This window comes from Metschnikowia bicuspidata, assembly GCF_001664035.1.
Source record: "Metschnikowia bicuspidata var. bicuspidata NRRL YB-4993 chromosome Unknown METBIscaffold_1, whole genome shotgun sequence".
Classification (NCBI taxonomy): domain Eukaryota; kingdom Fungi; phylum Ascomycota; class Pichiomycetes; order Serinales; family Metschnikowiaceae; genus Metschnikowia; species Metschnikowia bicuspidata.
The window spans coordinates 2,799,685-2,818,342 of NW_017387731.1; the positions used below are offsets into that span (position 1 = coordinate 2,799,685).

At 46.9% G+C, this 18,658-nt stretch overlaps 5 protein-coding genes across 5 annotated transcripts; 3 read left to right on the forward strand and 2 right to left on the reverse strand.

Moving 5' to 3' along the window:
• Window positions 1-1,010: 1,010 nt before the first annotated feature.
• Window positions 1,011-6,491, forward strand: BNR1 (Bnr1p; the record flags this gene model as incomplete). The annotated part of the gene is made up of 3 exons (XM_018856504.1): window positions 1,011-1,472; window positions 1,632-3,666; window positions 4,012-6,491. The coding sequence occupies 3 exons, from the start codon at window positions 1,011-1,013 to the stop codon at window positions 6,489-6,491; spliced, it is 4,977 nt and encodes a 1,658-aa protein (XP_018714093.1).
• Window positions 6,492-7,435: 944 nt separating this feature from the next.
• Window positions 7,436-10,402, forward strand: MIS12 (Mis12p; the record flags this gene model as incomplete). The annotated part of the gene is made up of 1 exon (XM_018859474.1): window positions 7,436-10,402. The coding sequence occupies one exon, from the start codon at window positions 7,436-7,438 to the stop codon at window positions 10,400-10,402; it is 2,967 nt and encodes a 988-aa protein (XP_018714094.1).
• A 115-nt stretch (window positions 10,403-10,517) lies between these two features.
• METBIDRAFT_9863 (uncharacterized protein) lies at window positions 10,518-11,186 on the reverse strand (the record flags this gene model as incomplete). Its single annotated transcript, XM_018859475.1, has 1 exon — window positions 10,518-11,186. One exon carries the CDS (start codon window positions 11,184-11,186, stop codon window positions 10,518-10,520), a length of 669 nt encoding a protein of 222 aa, XP_018714095.1.
• Window positions 11,187-11,388: 202 nt separating this feature from the next.
• On the reverse strand, window positions 11,389-14,250 carry EPL1 (Epl1p; the record flags this gene model as incomplete). Its single annotated transcript, XM_018858558.1, has 2 exons — window positions 11,389-11,669; window positions 11,781-14,250. The coding sequence occupies 2 exons, from the start codon at window positions 14,248-14,250 to the stop codon at window positions 11,389-11,391; spliced, it is 2,751 nt and encodes a 916-aa protein (XP_018714096.1).
• A 1,700-nt stretch (window positions 14,251-15,950) lies between these two features.
• METBIDRAFT_9865 (uncharacterized protein) lies at window positions 15,951-18,557 on the forward strand (the record flags this gene model as incomplete). Its single annotated transcript, XM_018859476.1, has 1 exon — window positions 15,951-18,557. The coding sequence occupies one exon, from the start codon at window positions 15,951-15,953 to the stop codon at window positions 18,555-18,557; it is 2,607 nt and encodes an 868-aa protein (XP_018714097.1).
• Window positions 18,558-18,658: the final 101 nt, after the last annotated feature.

Sequence of the window (18,658 nt, forward strand, 5' to 3'; positions counted from 1 at the left end):
GAAACGAATATCTTGCCAGAGGCTGTCTGATGCCTGATACCCACATATTTGCTTGCAGCGGCCCTTTGCTTGCAACTTCGTTCGCGAGTCTGAGGCACTTGCTTCGCGCACACTACTGCCTGCTTGTTTTGTTCGTGTTCTTTTGCTCCGCGCGCCCCGACTAGGGCCGGAAGCTTTAATCGCCACGCGAAACAAAAATGTCTCCACGACACAGTACAAAAAATACTAAAACTAAATACTAGAACTAATTAGTGCGTACTGAACGCTGGCTATCAAATGCTGAGTACCAAATACTGATTAGTAAATACTCAACACTGAATACCAAATACTGATTAGTAAATACTAAATACTGAATACCAAACATTAACCACAAAAAATCATCCTACTAACGGCTGCGAGCGGATACGTGTGCCTGGATGGATAGTCGACAACAAGATGCAAGCCGATAAACAGATTCTTTTGTTGTGTCGTGAAGAGGCTAGGTGCGGCACAACCGAGGCCAGCTGGGCTTCAGTAAGAAACTGGACACCAGTCCCGCGCTTCGTTTGCAGAGTGCGCGGAGGTGCCAGAGACTGGGAAATTGAAATTCGGCTCTACCGAGCACCAGTATGCAAGTCGAGGAGAGGAATACAGTTAAGAGCGAAACGGAGGGAGAAATAACACGAGATAAAAAGCGAAAAGGAAACCCTGCCTAACTTTCCCGGACCTAACTTTCGTAATGCTGCAGGCTCCCAAATTTTTCCCCAAGCTTTGGCCCTATATTCATGTATCATTCCTCAGATGGCCCCAGCCTCGAGACGCGGGGCATCAGATCAAATGCTCGTTTCTCGCAACCCTCATTATTGTACACAAGTGATCTCACAAGCCTCGTTTAGTATTGTTCAACCAGACTTTTATTTCGGAAAACACCAGCTTTCTCCCCGCATAACATGGCAAGCAAACCTGCCCATACCCCGGGCTCAGACACAAAGTCAAGGTATGGGAATTTCATCTCCAAAGGTCTAGGTAAAATGACGGGCAAGGCATCGAGAAGCATTTCTGATGAGCCAAACTCCGACCACGGCGAACCGAAAACACCCAATACCCCTTCCAATTCTACCTTCGTACCACAAACAGATCAATTCCAGGCCATTGGGTATGAGTCTGTGACAGACCTAGCAGAGCCAACTCGGGTGAAAAAGCTACCGCGGCGGGGCCCCTCTTTCGTTTCCCTTGTATCTGGATCCGGCTCGATGTCCGCACATTCTTCCCCAAATAGACCGTCTATGAGCTCAGAAGAACAGACAGCACGAGAAGCAATGATCCAGTCACAAATACTCAAGGTGAATCCGCTCCACCGCCTAAATCTACATTCTGAGAACCTGTCCGAAGCCCAGTTACAAAGCCCAGCAGAGAATTCTATCTATGGAACACCAGCCAATGATAGCACCGGAAGTTTCAGCTCTTTGGACCCCAAGACACCTCGCGCCGCCGTCGGCAATCTGCATGGCATGTCTCACAGCCGCGAGAGCTTGGCCAACGAAACTTACGCGAGTGCTCTGACACTTGCGGCAGATAATCCCCTTCTACCGCTTGAGGTGGGCTCAATGGGTCCGCCGCATCCAAATTACTATGCGAATGTGCCTGAAGAGAGCGCAAAAGCAAAAAATGCGAGACTGATGAAGGAATTGCAATCTAGTCCGGTTTTCGTCCCACCAAAACGGAACCTCAGCTCGAACATCAGCCTACAGTCTTTCGAAGCTGTTACCCTGAACATAAATTCAATGCCTGAAGTGCAAGTCGTCGACGCACTCTTTCAACGGTTGCTCTCCACGCGCGTCTTTCCACAGCAGTCGTTCCAAAATATTTCTACAAAGAGAAAATGGGAGCTTCTACTCAGTGAGAATGAAACCAACGTCGACTTTGATTTGCAGAACTTGACCTCTCAGCTCTCACGTGCCCTGCCTATACTCAGGGTATCTTCCAGTCCAAAGTTTTCATCACAGGAAACAAGACCATCAGATTTGAGCACAAAGTTATCTTCGAAGATAACGAGATCCATGTCTTTCAGTCGCGATAACAGCATTCCGTCCACATTGGACCAAAATGATTCCGGAACCCTCAGCACACTCTCGAAAAAGTTTAGAATCAAAGAGGGCTCCCCTAGTTGGTTTGTGTCGCGAATAATGGCAAATAAACTCAGCTCCAAGGAATTCCGCAAGTTGGTCAAGAAATTGGACTGCAAAGGAAGCAAAAAATGGCTCTATGAGTTTCAGGATGCACAGGGAGAGACTGCCCTTTCTGTGATATTGCATCGGATTAATAAGAGGAGTATCAAATCGAATGATGATATCATCAAAGAGCAGCACATTTGCCATTGCCTCAAGATGCTTTTGTCGACTGATCGAAGAGACACAGGCGAAGAAGGCTCGTCTGCTTTTGTGAGTGAAGATGGAAACTCCACTGCTTCCAAGTCTTCTTTTCTGAAATCCGACCTTTTGGTGATTAGCTCGATCATGTATTCCCTACTCTCTCCTAGCTCAACAACGAGGTTGTTGGTCACGGAGTTGTTGGTATACTTGGTCCACCGTTCATTGTTCAATTATTTCCCTCATATAATGGAGGGCTTCACTGCTCTACAGGACTCGGTGGGCGATTTTGTCAAATTTCAGCCCTGGTTAAATGTTTTTGAAACTGCCATTGATCAGCATTTCAACTTAACAGGCAACCAGAGAACTGGTAACGAGCAACATTTTAAGAACTACGTGCTCACTACCTTAATTCTCATCAATATATTGATTCAACAGGCGGACGGCGTGAATGACAGAGCTTCTATGCGAAAGGAGCTAGAAGAGTCAAGATTACCTGTCATTTTTGACAAGCTTGGGGCCATGAAAGACGAAAATATCGATCAACAGATCCTGGAATACGAAGTATTTGAAAATGAAGACTACTCGAAATTTTTGAGTGGAAATCAATTGAAGGACTTCGAAGATGAGGAAGAGAGGCATACTTTGGGCGATGTTTATTCGAAGCTTAAACTAGGATTTGATGATCATACCCCCCACAAAAATCAAAGTCAACCCGTGGACTCAGTTGATTTGGACTCGATTATCAAAAGATTAGCCCAATTAGACTGCAAAAAATCAGGAAAAGCGCAAAAAGTATTCACTTTACTCGAGGCCATTCTTGCGCATACATTGTCCGATAACAACGTCCATTTTGATGCTGACTCCGTCTTATGTATGTCTGTTGAACGGCTCATGGATCGAATGGAAACGGATGAGATAGCAAGAAGAGCCGTCATGGAGACCATAAGATTACGACAAATGGTTGAAGATCTTAAAGCGAGCCAGGAAAGTCCATCCAACCAAAATGGACAAAAATATGAGCAGACCTTTTCAAGTGATCGAGCTAAAAGCGAACTGGATGTTGTCAAGAATCTCAGGACAGAGATTCAATGCTTGAGGAAAGAGAAAGAACTTCTTGAAAAAAGCTTGAATTTCAAACAGCCTAAATTCATAAACAAAGAGAAAGTGTCGCACCAAAATCATTTCTCCAAGCTGGGCGCTCATGAGCCAAGGCTTAATTCCATCAATGAAGGGTATTCAAGACCCGATAGTTCGGTAAAGCCATTGTTGATGGATGAATTAGAGTTGAAAAGCTCACTGACGATTCTCGAAGGCTGTGGATCGAAATCCTTAAACACACAAGAAATCGAGCAATCTTTTGATACAAGTAAAGCAAGATTGACTGAATCTTTTGCTACTCAACACGACGAAAGGAAAAGCTGTGTTATATCACTGAACGTGGAAATTGTTGACGCCAACCTGAACTCCCAGCGGTACGTCTCGCATGAACCAATACCAAAAATTGCAGAAATCGATCTATACAGTGGCTCCACAGCCACTATTGAACTGTATTCTTCCATGCTGAGAAATCCAAAATGTACTCAAATCTCAATGTCAGTTCAGCAGGCCGAGCTCCTGCCCGAGATGAACTTGACTCTTCAAGATGAGACTGCTCCAGTAGTCATAAGAGAGTCAACGTCTTTGCTCGATCCCCCAATACCACCGCCGCTCCCAAGTTCTTTTTCACAGAACAAATATGAAGTTGGCGATTCAAACGCTTTGTTACAAAATCATTCCCCACAACCACCACCACCTCCTCCTCCATTACCGCCCATGTTATCACAAGGCAAAAATTCTATTGATGAGGCAACACACATAAAGCTGCCACCTTCACCCCCCATGCTTGAACAAAGTTTGCAAAATCATTTAGGACTACTGGCACCGCCTCCCCCACCACCTTTACCAGCTCATCTCACCATAAGCAATGATAATAAAAATGGCACAACATCTTCACCGCCTCCACCTCCACCTTTACCAGCTCATTTTGCAAAGAGCAATGACGATAAAAAAGGATCCTCAGCGCCTCCACCTCCACCACCACCGTTGCCAGGTATTTTCTCAACGAATGGAGGAAATCTGGGCGGTTCAACGCCATCGCAACCGCCACCACCACCACCACCACCACCACTACCACCTCTGGACAGACTTCAAGAGACCCCTTTAGAAGCCCAAGGAGCCATGCTGCCAACCAACCATGATGTAAAAGGCGGTGCAGAAATTCAGGTGAAGGAGGTGGCTCTACCAAAAGCATCTGACCAATCAATAAAACCAAAGACAAAACTCAAGCAGATGCACTGGAGTAAAATTGAAAACATTGACAAAACCTTTTGGAGTGGTATTCCTCATAAGGAAATAATAAGTGAGTTACAACTGAAGGGTGTGCTACGAGAGTTGGAAAAAGCTTTTGTTGCAAAGAACTCTGTGGTCAAAGTGAAGACCAAATTATCTGTTTCCCCCACAAAGCCCAAAAAAATTACTTTACTACCCATTGATTTAGCCCAGCAATTTGGTATAAATTTGCATATGTTTGGGAATTTGACAGTTGAAGAATTGATGCAAAAAATCTACAGTTGTGACAAATCAATCACAGAGAATGTTAGCGTATTGGAGTTTTTCAACAGCGATGCATTGAATGAAATGTCTGACTCTGTTACCAGAGCATTTCTACCTTATTCGAATGGGTACACGGGACCAGAAAATACACCACCTAAGTCTCCAGAGAATTTGGAACGTGCGGACCGAATCTTTCTCGAAATCTTCAACATGAGAAACTACTGGAAATCTCGATCTCGCGCTTTGTTGGTCTTACATTCGTTTAAAAAAGATTCGAGTGACTTGCTTCAGAAATTAGATTTGATTTACCGAGGCGCCAATTGTATTCAAGAAAGCCACAGTCTAAAGCAAGTTTTGGCTTTGATACGATCGGTTGGAAATTTCATGAATGATTCCTCGAAGCAAGCCATGGGTTTCAAACTTGATATATTGCAGAGATTAAGATTCATGAAAGATGATTCAAATTCCATGACGTTCTTGCACTATATTGAAAAGATCGTGCGTAATTACTTCCCGGAGTATGGCTTGTTTGTGGATGAGCTAAGCATACTCAATCATACGCAGAGAATTTCCGTTGAACAGTTGGAGACAGACTGCGAAGAGTTCAAACGAAACATTTTGAATGTTGCCACATCCATGACTAAAGGCAACTTGAGTGCGAGAGATACCTTCCATCCTGAAGATGTCATATTGGAGAAAATCAGAGCACCTCTTGAACAAGCAAAGCAAAAGGCGTTTGTTGTGGACTCAAGAAAGGAGCGCACTATTACTTTATATTGCGAAGTGATGGACTACTTTGGCGAAAACTCATCCGATTCAAACAGTAAAAACTCGTTTTTCAGCAAATTTCTCAATTTTGTGTCAGAGTTCAAAAAGATGCACGCTGAGAATGTGCAGAAAGAAGAAGACGAGAGGGTATACGAAAGAAAAAAGCAAATGATTCAAAGGAAGGAAAATGCTCTTAAGGATAAGAAGAGTAAGAACAAGCATGAAATGAAGGTCAAAACAGGTGGACATAACGGCAGCACTGACGGTGAGATTTTGCGCGATAAGACCAAAGAAGGTGGCACTGCGTTCAATGACGAGGATGAGGAGGATGGTGATGAGGAGGATGATGGAGAGGGGTACTCAATTAGTGCAAATGGAAAGGAGAACCGAAGTCCTGAGTCTATCGATGAGTTGCTCCGCAGGTTGAAATACCAATCACCCATACTAGCTGATCATAAAGGACGGCGCGGTCACAAAGGACAATCGTACGTTGGTCTGAAATCACTATATTCTTACTCGATAGAGAATTTTATTGATACAGATGAGGATTTGACCATCAGGAGAGAGAAGTCATCGAATGAGTACGAAAGTGTCAAATCATTGCGAAGAAGAATGACTACGCGGAAGAATTTGGTGGACCGGGAAAAGGCCGTGGAGAAATCCGAGCAATACGATGTTGTTATGCTCAGGGCGCAGGCTATGTTGAGCCAACTCCGATCGAAGACGAGCAAAAAAGACTTGCTTGAACCTGATAAGGATGCACTACATGACATGGAGTGAGTGGTGTGCCCCAAAGCATGTCTCACTGAGTGAGATGCAATAAAGTATTCGTTCACACCGACTCTCCCAAGGGGGGTCCCAATGCCCATGTAGGGACGTAGCAGCGTTGGTGTACTTTACTGCGAGTTTGCGACTGGACTGGTCGAATATCACTGCTCCATTCAAGGATCGGTCTAGCCTTTTTCTGACTTTCAGTCCAGAGACATCAGCATACAAGTCCTTTATCAGCACTTGTGCGGGGGTCAACCAAAGAGATTTAAGCAAAATATAAGAGTACGAAGTCTAAGGGCGTGTCATTTTCGACACTGGTATTATAGCTTTTGTTACATTTCAACACTGGATATCAGTTTCCTGGGTATCCTGGTGTATCACTCCGGCCAGCGGCCGCAAGTCCGAGGCTCATTATTATTAGCGCGCGCAGTCAGGCGCACACCCGGCCCAGCGCGCCTCTGACTGCGATTTCGACTGGCTCCGGTCCGAGTCAGAAGAAGCATATGCAACGTTATCTCTGACCGTGTTGGGCAATCGTCCGTGCCGTGAAAGGCTCTGATTTTGCAGCAATTGATCTCAGCGAGACTTCGCTCCAAGAATAGGCATTGTGCTTTTTTCGGCTTGTTTCCACCCCGGGGACCCACCTGCAGCTGTAGGCCACAGCAAGCCTAGGGCATTTGCCCCGCGGAAATAGTGTGACTCATTTCCAGCCAGTCAAATTTTTTCCGGTGGGCAAATTTTTCACGTTCACAAGCAAACGTGCAACTCATCGACATCCGGCATATGCCCAGGCCACCAGCAGCCGGGCCTCATTTTCCACAGTACGTGCTAATTTCGTGAGCTGTCAAATCAGAGCCAACGCCAAGCACCAATTGCACAAACAAGCTTTGCAGAAAAGCTCCCAGTTTTCCTCTCCGTTTCATTTTGTCTGCTAGTATTCTTGCAACCACAAAATGCTCAGAAGCGCGAGGGCCTACCAGGCCGCTATCAAGAGATTCCATACGAAGACTCGCCTTCTCGATGCCACCGTCGTTTCCGGCACCAAATTGGCCAAGACCATCAAACAGCAAATTGCTCAAAAAGTCGTTGAGTACAACAAGGCCCAGTTTCCTGCTTTGGACTTGCCCTTGTCCAACACGGAGGTTGACTTTGACCAGCTCCGTTATAAGCCACAGCTCACAATCATCCAGGTTGGCGACAGACCAGACTCGTCTGCGTATGTCAGATCGAAACTTAAGGCTGCCAAGTCTGCCAACATCAAATCGAACTTGGTGAAGTTCGATGCCGACTTGAGCGAAGAGGCCTTGCTCGAGGAGGTGGACCGCTTGAACAAAGACCCCAAGGTCCATGGAATCTTGATCCAGCTTCCATTGCCCAAGCATATTGACGAGACCTTGGTTACCAACTCTGTCTCCACGGAAAAAGACGTCGATGGCTTCGACCGCTACAACGCCGGCGAGCTCTCCAAAAGAGGCGGAAACCCCATGTTCAAGCCCTGCACGCCCAACGGTATCATGGAGTTGATCAAGACCACCGGCATCCAGTTGCGTGGAAAAAACGCGGTGGTCATTGGCCGCTCGGATATTGTGGGTACGCCTGTTGCCGCCATGTTGAGGAACGAGGATTGTACCGTCACTATATGCCACCGCCACACCATGGACTTGCCCTCGATTCTTCGCAACGCAGACATTGTCATTGCTGCGGTGGGAATCCCGGAGTTTGTGAAAGGTGACTGGGTGAAGGAGGGTGCCGTTGTGGTGGATGTCGGAATCAACTACAAGGAGGACCCCACGGCTAAGAACGGCAGAAAGCTTGTTGGTGACGTGGACTATGACGATGTTGTCGGCAAGGCCTCGTTCATCACGCCTGTCCCCGGTGGAGTCGGGCCCATGACTGTTGCCATGCTTTGCTCCAACGTCTACGACGCCGCCATCCATTCTTACAAGAAGGCGCACGACCACAGGTTCAAGCCATTGCCTCTCAAGCCCTTGACCCCCGTGCCCCTGGACATTGCCATTTCCCGTGCCCAAAAGCCCAAGAAGATCACCAAGGTTGCACAGGAACTCGGTCTTTTGGAGCGTGAGCTCGAGCCTTATGGTCACTACAAGGCCAAGGTCGACCCGCATCTTGTTATTGAGCGCTTAGACGAGGACCTGGAAGGCTCGAAGGCGGACCGCGGTCACTTCGTTTTGGTTGCTGGTATCACGCCCACGCCTTTGGGAGAGGGAAAATCGACCACCACCATTGGCTTGACACAGGCCCTCGGGGCGCATTTGGGCTTCAACTCCATTGCCAATGTACGTCAGCCATCCATGGGGCCCACCTTTGGTGTTAAAGGAGGTGCTGCCGGTGGAGGCTACGCCCAGGTCATTCCCATGGACGAGTTCAACATGCACTTGACTGGTGATATCCATGCCATTTCTGCCGCCCAAAACTTGTTGTGTGCTGCGGTGGACACGAGAATGTTCCACGAGCACACGAGTAAGACGGTCAGCGGATTCTACAAAAGATTGGTGCCTTCCAAGAAGGGTGTGCGCAAGTTCACGCGCCAAATGATTGCCCGCTTGGAAAAGTTGGGGATCTCGAAGACCAACCCAGATGAGTTGACGAAGGACGAGATCGAGAAGTTTGCCATGCTCAACATCGACCCAGAGTCCATCACCATCAAGCGTGTTGTTGACTGCAACGACCGTTTCGTTCGTGAAATCACTCTTGGCCAAGGCAAGAACGAGGCCTCGAAATACCCACCCCGTGTTTCCGGGTTCGACATCACCGTTGCATCTGAGATCATGGCTATTTTGGCCTTGTCCACTTCCCTCAAGGACTTGAGAGAGAGAGTCGGCCGCCTCGTTGTTGGCACCCAGAAGGACACAGGCGTTGCTATCACTGCCGAGGATGTCGGCTGTGCGGGTGCGATCACTGCTCTCTTAAAGGACGCCATCAAGCCAAACATGATGCAAACGCTTGAAGGAACACCTGTCTTTGTGCACGCTGGGCCTTTTGCCAACATCTCGATCGGCGCGTCGTCGGTGATCGCCGACCGTTTGGCCTTGAAGTTGACCTCTCCTTCCAACGCTACAAACAACGGAAAGAAGGGTTTCGTGATCACTGAAGCTGGGTTTGACTTCACCATGGGAGGTGAGCGTTTCTTCAACATCAAGTGCCGTGCGTCGGGAATGTCGCCTGACACTGTTGTGCTCGTGGCCACCTCTCGTGCCTTGAAGCTCCACGGTGGAGCTCCTGACGTCAAGCCTGGGCAGGAATTGCCTGCGGAATATACCACTGAGAACTTGGACTACTTGCGCACAGGCTGTGCCAACATGGCTAAGCAGATTGCCAACATCAAGCAGTACAATGTTCCTGTGGTTGTTGCCATCAACGAGTTTGAGACCGACACCAAGAACGAGCTCCGTGTGATTCAAGAGGAGGCGCTCAAGGCTGGTGCTGATTTTGCCGTGCCATCGAATCACTGGGCCCAGGGAGGATCTGGATCGTTGCAGTTGGCCGAGGCGGTCTCCAAGGCCGTCCTTCAAGCCAAGAATACCGAGCAAACCTTCTTGTACAATGTTGAAGACTCCGTCGAGGACAAGTTGACTGCTATTGCTTCCAAGATGTACGGAGCAGCTAACATCGACTTGTCTCCCTTGGCCAAGAAGCAAATCGAAACTTACACTCGCCAGGGATATGACAAGTTACCAATTTGTATCGCGAAGACGCAGTACTCGTTGTCTCACGATCCCAGCTTGAAGGGTGTTCCTACCGGGTTCACTGTTCCTATCAGAGAAGTGAGATGTAGCGCTGGTGCTGGTTACTTGTATGCTTTGGCGGCCGAAATCATGACGATTCCCGGCTTGCCTACCCACGCAGGGTACATGAATGTTGAGGTGAACGACGAAGGCGAGATTGAAGGATTGTTTTAGTATTATTATAGAGTTCATAGATAATTGAGGAAGTCACTGTATCAAGATACGGACCACAATATTCAAACGGTTATAGTATCAAGCAAGTAGTGCTTGCATTGTTCTTGCAGGACCTTTACGCCCAGGTCCTCCTGTCGGAGATATCGAGGTCGCCGGACGTAAAATCGTATTCCTTACCAAAGGTACTCTTCTCGTCCAAAATCTCAAAAATTGCTCGTGCAACATCTTTTCTATCCACCAGACCTACGTCCTGTTCACCGGTTAGAATCCGGATTCTGCCTGTGCCTTCACCGTCTGTCAAACGGGAAGGTTTCAATATGGTAAAATCCAAGGCATCCCTGAACTCGTTTTTCAAGATCCTGTCTGCGTAATGCTTTGAGATGTAATAATCCCTAAGAGGCGTAGCTGCCCCAAATACGCGATCGTGTGCATAAACAGCACTCACCAAAATCAACCTTCTCACGTTTGCCTGAACTGATGCTTCAAACGTCTTGACCACTCCATCCAAATCTACCTTTAGTAAATCTTTCCCTGCAGATCCAACAGTCAAAATCACAGCATTGTGACCACGAATAGCTTTTGTGAGATCATCAACAGAACTGGATCCCATATCAAGCTGGGAAGTGTTTAAGTTTGCAGTGGCTTCATCAAGATTTCTAAGGGTGCTTGCCTGTGTTGGACTTCTGATCACGGCAGTGGCCTGATATTTGTCTGATAGCGCGAGCAATTTGATGAGATTCTGTCCGACTTTGCCGTGAGAGCCAAAAACAATCACCTTCGACATGCTTGAAGGTTTTCCGCTGTGACAAAATTCTTTGTGTTGATATTCAAGCTTGTAGAGTTGAACGTATCTTCCGCCTGCTCCGGGGAGAGTAGTATGATCCCGACGTTTCGTACACTCATTAGACTCGGCTGCGGTTAGGCACGCGCTACAAACCATTGTTCTATATCGTATCTATTTGCTATGGTACATAATCCGTCCTCATCTAGAGGCGGTCAGGATGCAATTTTTTGGCGTCTCCTGCAATCTTTGGAGTTGCCGAAACAGCGTTTGCTCGATGAACTATAGCTGGTGTGGTCCTCTTCTGAGTGAGAGTGCCTTGACTCTGCATTTGTTGGTTCTGTTGCTGTTTATACTGCTGCATAGCCAGTAATTGCTGTGCAGTATATGGTTGTGTTCGACCTGCGCTGTTCCCCACTTTGTTGATATTAGCAGTGTACGAACCTTGGGACAGTGTTTTCCGATATGGACTATTGGCAGAGAGCCCTGCTCCAGCGCTTCCATTTATAGATCGCATACCTGTCCCGGCATTGGACGTCCCTTTCCCTTGTGGTTGTGGAACATTTGAAGTTGACAGTGATGCTCCATGGGGGTGACTTCTCTGCAATTGCTGTTGTTGCAATGCTCGGATTTTGGCCTGCTGAATTAGCGCTTGCCTTTGGTGTGCGCTTTCTCTTAACAAGTCGTAAGACTTGGAAAGAAGCATGGACCCAAATCGAATTGATTGAGTATCATCACTAATTGAGTTTAGCTTTGAAGGATTCAAACTGAATGGGTCACGAATGCCTCTATCATAATCCGGATAGTCTTCATCAAATTTCCATCGAGAATCCAAGCGCAATACCGCATCTTTCTTGTTGTGGTATGCATCCTTCAGTTTCAGTCTCTCGGCGAATTCTGATGATTTATCTATCAGATTGGCATTCGGTTCCTCGTCGCTGTCTGAGAAGTTTAGCCATTCGTCAATAGCATCATCGGGTCTCGCAACGAGCCCACGTCTATCAATAAATGTTCTGTTGGCTCTGCCGAGTCGCTTTCGTAATCTGAAAATTGGTTCAGAAGTGTCATCCATGGTATCGCTTTCATCATCCATCAGCTTCTTGAATCCTTTGGTGTAAGAACTGAAATCATTGTTCTCCACGTTTGAAAGAAGCTGAGCGATATAGCTGGATGATTCATCGAGTTTCAGGTTCAAGTGTTTCGTGAGTAAAGAATGTAGGTGCGGGAAATTCCTAGACGGCACAAGCTCACCGCTTGCACCACTAAAAGACTTCACTCCTGGAAAAGCTTTGGACCCATCTTCCAAAGCCTTCACAACCTGATCATCGATGACATTGGTGGTGTTAAATTGGTGATAATGGCTTGCAGCAATCGAAGAGTATGGGATGTGACTGAGCTCTAGCTGCTTATTTTCCCTGTTGGTAGAGATATTGAAAAATGGCTGATGAGGATCGTAAGTGATATTGACAAACCCTTTGTCAGACTCTTTTCGTTTCTTCAACTTTTCCAGGACAGCTCGCTTTATGGCCTCGGTTTTCTCATTTATCACAAACGATACAGTAACCAAGTCCATATCGGGAATTTTGGAGGGAGGAAGCTTAACATACGGCTGCGTTGAAGAGGCTTCCGGTTGACTTTGGCCATTGAAATTCCCAGATTCCTTTGATTGAGTAAAAGACGGTACAGTGTCTTGCTGCTTCTTCTTTTCTTTTTTAAACTTTGGGGCTTCTATCTGTTCCTCTTCTTCCGGCTCAATCTTGATAATCTTCTTCCGCTTATGTGGATAGAACAAGTGATCATCACCCTTGATTCCCACTAAGCGCTTAACGCCTTTGGCCTCCGTCCGGAGTCTGAATATTTCATGATCAGCCTCCCAGTTTTCGAGCTTGAGAATTTCCCTTTTACAAACAGAGAAGATTATCTCTCTTGCACGTTTCAACGATTTTTGTAGCATTCTGATTCTTTCTGCGCCCAAGTTATCAGCTCTCCGAGTCTTTCTTGCCTGCCTAAACTCACGCCTGCGGAAACATACGTACGGATCATTATCGTTATCTTTCTCATTGGCATTAGGATCCTCAAATTTGAGTGTTGGAGTAATAGATTTGCCTTTGCGGGCAATTTTTCTTTTTCTCCAATGATTGTAAATTGGTTCTCCGAAGAGTTTCAATAACTTCGGAATGGAGCGGATACCAAGTGTTGATTGCTGATTCTTGTCAAATGTCGTCACAAAAGGTGCGAATCCCAACTCCTTGGAAAGCTTTTCCTTGATTGTCGAGGTTGATATGTATTTTTGATCCAAACCTGTTTGAGCAATGGAGAAATCGGAGGTAGCACTCGAATTGAACTCTTCGATGATCAAAGAAGATAGCTCTTTATAGGAAAGAATGTTGGTCGGGTCCATTGACAAAAATGGTTGACGTTCTTCAATCTTCTTTTCGAATTTGTCGCAGATAGCTTCGAACTCAAGCATGGTACAGCTTCGATTACTGCCTGCTTCAAGCGATGGCTTTGCAAGTTCGTTGGTCTTTTTCAGTTCTTGTTTTGCACCCGACTTGTCAGTATCGCTTGCGAAAGCTTCGTTAAAGAATGCTTCGTCCTCTTCATCCATGTTGTACTCGATACCAAGCGTGTCCTCCACTGTCGCACTGAATTTTATGTATGATTCGGGCTCAATGAACGCTTCATCGGAGTAATATTTTTTCGCGTCTGGCCAAGTCTTCGAAGCATCTGGAGTTGGAATATATACCGACGAGAGCTCCTTTCCTTTATCAGACTCGTTGTTTGAGCCTAATAAAACACGCTGAGCCGCGTTAATGACTTGCTGCAAATGAACCTCGTCCTCTTCATTCTTGTCGACACCTGTTTCCACGGTATGTAGGTCGCGGGACTGTTGTGCAGAAGCATTTAGGTGGTGAAGCTGGGAAGGCTCAAGATCCTGGTCGGTACCGGATATCTCGCTAGCATTATAGATGGGCAAGGATATCTTCACAGAGATTTTTCGCTGACGGAACCTCGCACCGGCGGCGGCCTTCCCAGCACCTGCGGCCTTGGAAGTAAGAACTGCCATTTTTGAAGTGCCGAGGCACCAATTGACAGTATGTGTTCTTTCCTGCCAAAAATTAGCAGGCCTTGCGCGGAGAAATAGGGACCGATGTGAGGTTTAGTTATGCACCTCAATAGTGCAGTCGCGGGTGTGTTTTGGTGTGAGCGCGACGACGACAAAATAAAAATGTCGTTCACCGCGGGTAGGACAGCGCTGGGAACAACACAACAAAAATAGCCTGGAGCAAAAGTCCCTTAGGCCAGATGGATCGGTCCTCAATAATGGTGTCAGTGTATAGTTTGACGCCAGAAATGATGGTATGTGAGGAGAAAAATGGGTGTTGCTTATGACTTTGGGGTCTGACTGAGGACACTTAGGGCTTGAGTTAAGGGGGTTTCTGAAGGAGAGTGCGGTAAAATTTTTCCGCGGGTGACGATCCTTGCCGCCGACAAATGTCGCACTGTCCAGGAGCGCGGGGAAAACAGCTTGCGCTTATATGCATGTATTGGATGGGGAGGACTTGGTGAGCACATCGAGCGGAAGCCAAATTGGACGAAGCCGAGGACCAAACCGGTGTATTCGTCTGAGAATTAGATGAGAGCTTAACAGATCATAATCCCTAAGGCATTTAGTAGTACAGAAGTGTGAGGGTTTCGGCCGCACGCCCACTCCTGTCTATTTTGACGCAAAGTGGCATATGAGGCCACAAGGCCAAAGGCAGAATTTTGGTTTGGCTTCTAGAAAACGTTAAATCCGACAAAACAGCCTGGCGGCTGGATTCGTGAAGATCTTCGGATATGGGGGCAGGGGATGAGTAGTTAGGGGCAGTGCTTTCTCACGCCCATGTCCCACTCTACCTTCCCACTTTTCCTTGTCATTTTTTTTTTTTTGGATAAACACCGGGTCACAATATGAAAAGCGGCAATGATCGGCGAGTATACTTAACAAAACCACACACCTGGCTGTTTTGGGGTGCAGACATTTTCACTGGGCATGAGGAAAAGCCTAGTGAAATTAAATGAAGACGGTAGCCATCTCGAGGCGTGCAGTCATGTCGTGGGAGTGCGCAGAGTACTCCCTCGCACGTGACCATCCTGATAATGCAAGCATGGATTGGGCGAGCGGAGCACCCCATGCAGGAGCCCAATATGAGCGACTGTGGCAATGGCGCAGGGCTTGGTTCATACCCGCAGAAAAAAACGGGATAGCAAGAGATTCTAACCACCAGGAAACCCAGAAGTGAAGACCCGATTCGAAGTGGTCTGCTTTTTCTTTTTTTCTCTGTAGCCTCCTCCTTTTTTGGGCTGAAGCCCCGCGTTCTGCGTAGAGCCAAACTGAGATCCCGCGGCCTAAGCGAGCCCAAACCTATTTCCTCGTCATCTGTCGCATACGCGGAGGAATAGCCTTAACCTACATACATAGGAAGCTTTTGCCAGTACTTAAAAGCGATTTTTTGAAATTTCGTATAACCCCGAAATCAATAAAACACCAGTGATCCTATCGCAACCGCTGTTGCCGGCTTCTACTCAGCTCCCCCTCCCCCCCCTCCCCCACTCATTGCGCCATTCATAGACAGTCATTCATAGACAGTCATTCATAGACAGTCATTCATAGACAGTCATTCATAGACAGTCATTCAAAAGACATTTGATATCTAGCCTGGGGCCAAAAAACTTTCACAAATATCGACCGAATCAGCACACTTAACATAACCACATATCACCATGACCGAAATCCCGCCTTCTATGGAAAAGGCCACTCCGTTGGCCGTGTTTCTCACCTCGGTATGCCCCGGTCTTCCAATCTTGGACGATAACTTGCATTTTTCCCTCGACAATAGTTTGTGTCCAACTCGGCTAAACGCCATTGAAAGTTTCAACTGGCCGCTCACAGGCGTCGACGCGTCGGTTTCCGCCAAAGCGCATCTTGACCACACTTACTTGCATGTTTCGCGGCCGCCGTACCAGCTGGATATCCATAGAAATATCGAGTCCACCACCTACGTTCCCATGCCGCTTCATTATGCGAATATCTTCTCAAACTTGGTTTCCGAAGGCGGGGACCAAAAGCAGGATGGCGCCAAGCACGTGGGCGCCAACGTTAATCCGCTCTTGCGTGACCCGTACCATTTCGTCCATCTTAATCCCGGCTGTCTATCTTCGATGATCACGCTACACAACCATGCGGACTCGATTCCCCAAACGCCCGAATTTCGGAATCCGTTCAATAAGGTAACTAATAGCATCAACAGGTTGCTACGTATTGGGGCATCAGACACCACGCAGCCGGCCCACTGGCATGCTTTGACATCAGATCCAGCCAACGACGGACATATTCCTGCTCCTTTCAAGGGTACCCCAAGGAGGCACCTGCGAGATCCAGCGATTGTCTCGTCGCTCATTGACTTTGACAAAAAGTCCTATTTTTCGCGTCTATCATCTTCGGGTACAAGTAAACTCTTGGTCAGTGCGCATATTAATGTTGTCAATGTATTTGCTATAGACCAGAACCACAACTACGCTTGCACAAACACAAGCCAGTCCACAAGCCAGATATACCCGCAGCCACCGGCGCCCGTTGTTCCCACGTCTCATTCTCCAAATGGCAGTTCCACCCTGGTGCAGTCCCTGCCAGAGCTGTACAAGAGGGTGACTGAGGGCCCGGTCTTGCGGATTCAACTAAACAGCCAGCTGATGGTCACGTCGATGATCACAATTGCTAGTGAAATGCTTGTCGTCCTAGGTCTTAGCAACGGTGATCTTTTCATGATCAATCTCACTTCTCTAACCTTCCGCCACTTCAATGACCTAGGCAACAATGGCCCCATCGGAATACAGGGCTCTCTGAGCATCAAGTCAGTTACTTCCCTCTGTGCTTTGGGCCACCCTACCTATGGACTCCTTATTATTGCGGGATATGCGACAGGTGAGGTGGTCATCGTGGATCCCAGTGCTCCTCCCAAATCCGAGGGCGTATACGTCAAGGAAGTTGTTGGCAGTGACCGCTTTGTCACTTACTTCAAACTTTTTGACTTGAGCGGCTGGGACAAAAAGGATACATCGCAAGTTGATGACACATCTCCATCATACCTCATTGGACACTTTAAAATCAGCCACAAGCCAATCACCTCCATTGCAACTACCATTCCTTATGAAAGCCTGGTGGAAAACTCTCACAATCCTATGATTTTGGCCCTTGCTTCTGAAGATGGGCTTGTGCGCTTTGTTGATCTCATAGCCACGTATGGCAAGAACTATGGGAACTCTGACAATTTCTATAACCTGCCCATTTTGACGGACATTGTGTCGAACTATTTCCAAGAAGGCGTGAGAGACATAGACTTTTCGCCTGACTACAAGTTTTTTGTATCATGTGGGAAAGGTGATCTAGTGGAAATCTTCAAGATGAGCTACTATAACATCAATGTACTTTTACGCAAGAAGACTGACCCTACTCTGAACAAAGGGGGCAGATCCCGGAGCGGAACAATCAACAGCTCAAGCTCAAATCTTCATCTGCTGGCCTCGTTTCTTGGGTTTGCTACTGGTTCAAACTCGTTGGAAATTCCGACGGCTGAATGTCCTGAAACATACTATGCACCTTCGATCAAAGACATTGCGATTGTAAGTAGATTGAAGGGTCATGCAAACACTGTTCAGAAAGTGTGTTTTGTGTCCAAAGATCAATATCTCAGCCCGCAGAATTCTCTGAATACCGGAACCTATAATTTGATATCTTGTGGTAGTGACGGTGCGGTCAACTTTTGGGAATTCAACAACAAAGCACTTCCCAGAATAAAAAAGAGCCATTTCACGACAAGTGCACGAAGACATTCTCACAATGCAGATTCTGCTCTGACGTCCCAATTACATTCTGTCTCTTCGCGGGGCAAACCAAACCCCTCTCCAAACGCTGTTCGTCAACACAACCGGGGCCGATCGCTCAATCAATCCGAAGACTTGCAACTTCATACTTCCTTCAGTAAATTGGGTATCAACAATTTATTAAGCTCCAATGCAAGTCCAATAAATTCCCCAGGCAATTCAGAGGAGAAACTTCAGATAGTCTTCTCCCTTTACAAATCCTTGTATGAGATGCGACTCAAAAAGCATTACACAAAGCAGAAACGAGAGCTCAAAGCAAAGTATCCTTGCATACTTCACGGAATTGTGAACGATAAAGACCTCCCTTCTATCAAAGTTCCTTTGCTAACCATGGATTTGTCTTGTTTGATGAAGAACGGGCACATATCAGGATTTCACTGTGACTCAAAAGACTTTTGGATATACGGAAAGAGTGGTGACATTTTCAAGTATAGGCTAGGCCTTTAAAAGATTGACACAGCGTATGTTACATTTTACTACAACTCAATAAATATCACAATTATTTCCAGCTCAATGATTTCTATATTCCACAACAATCGATCTTTCTA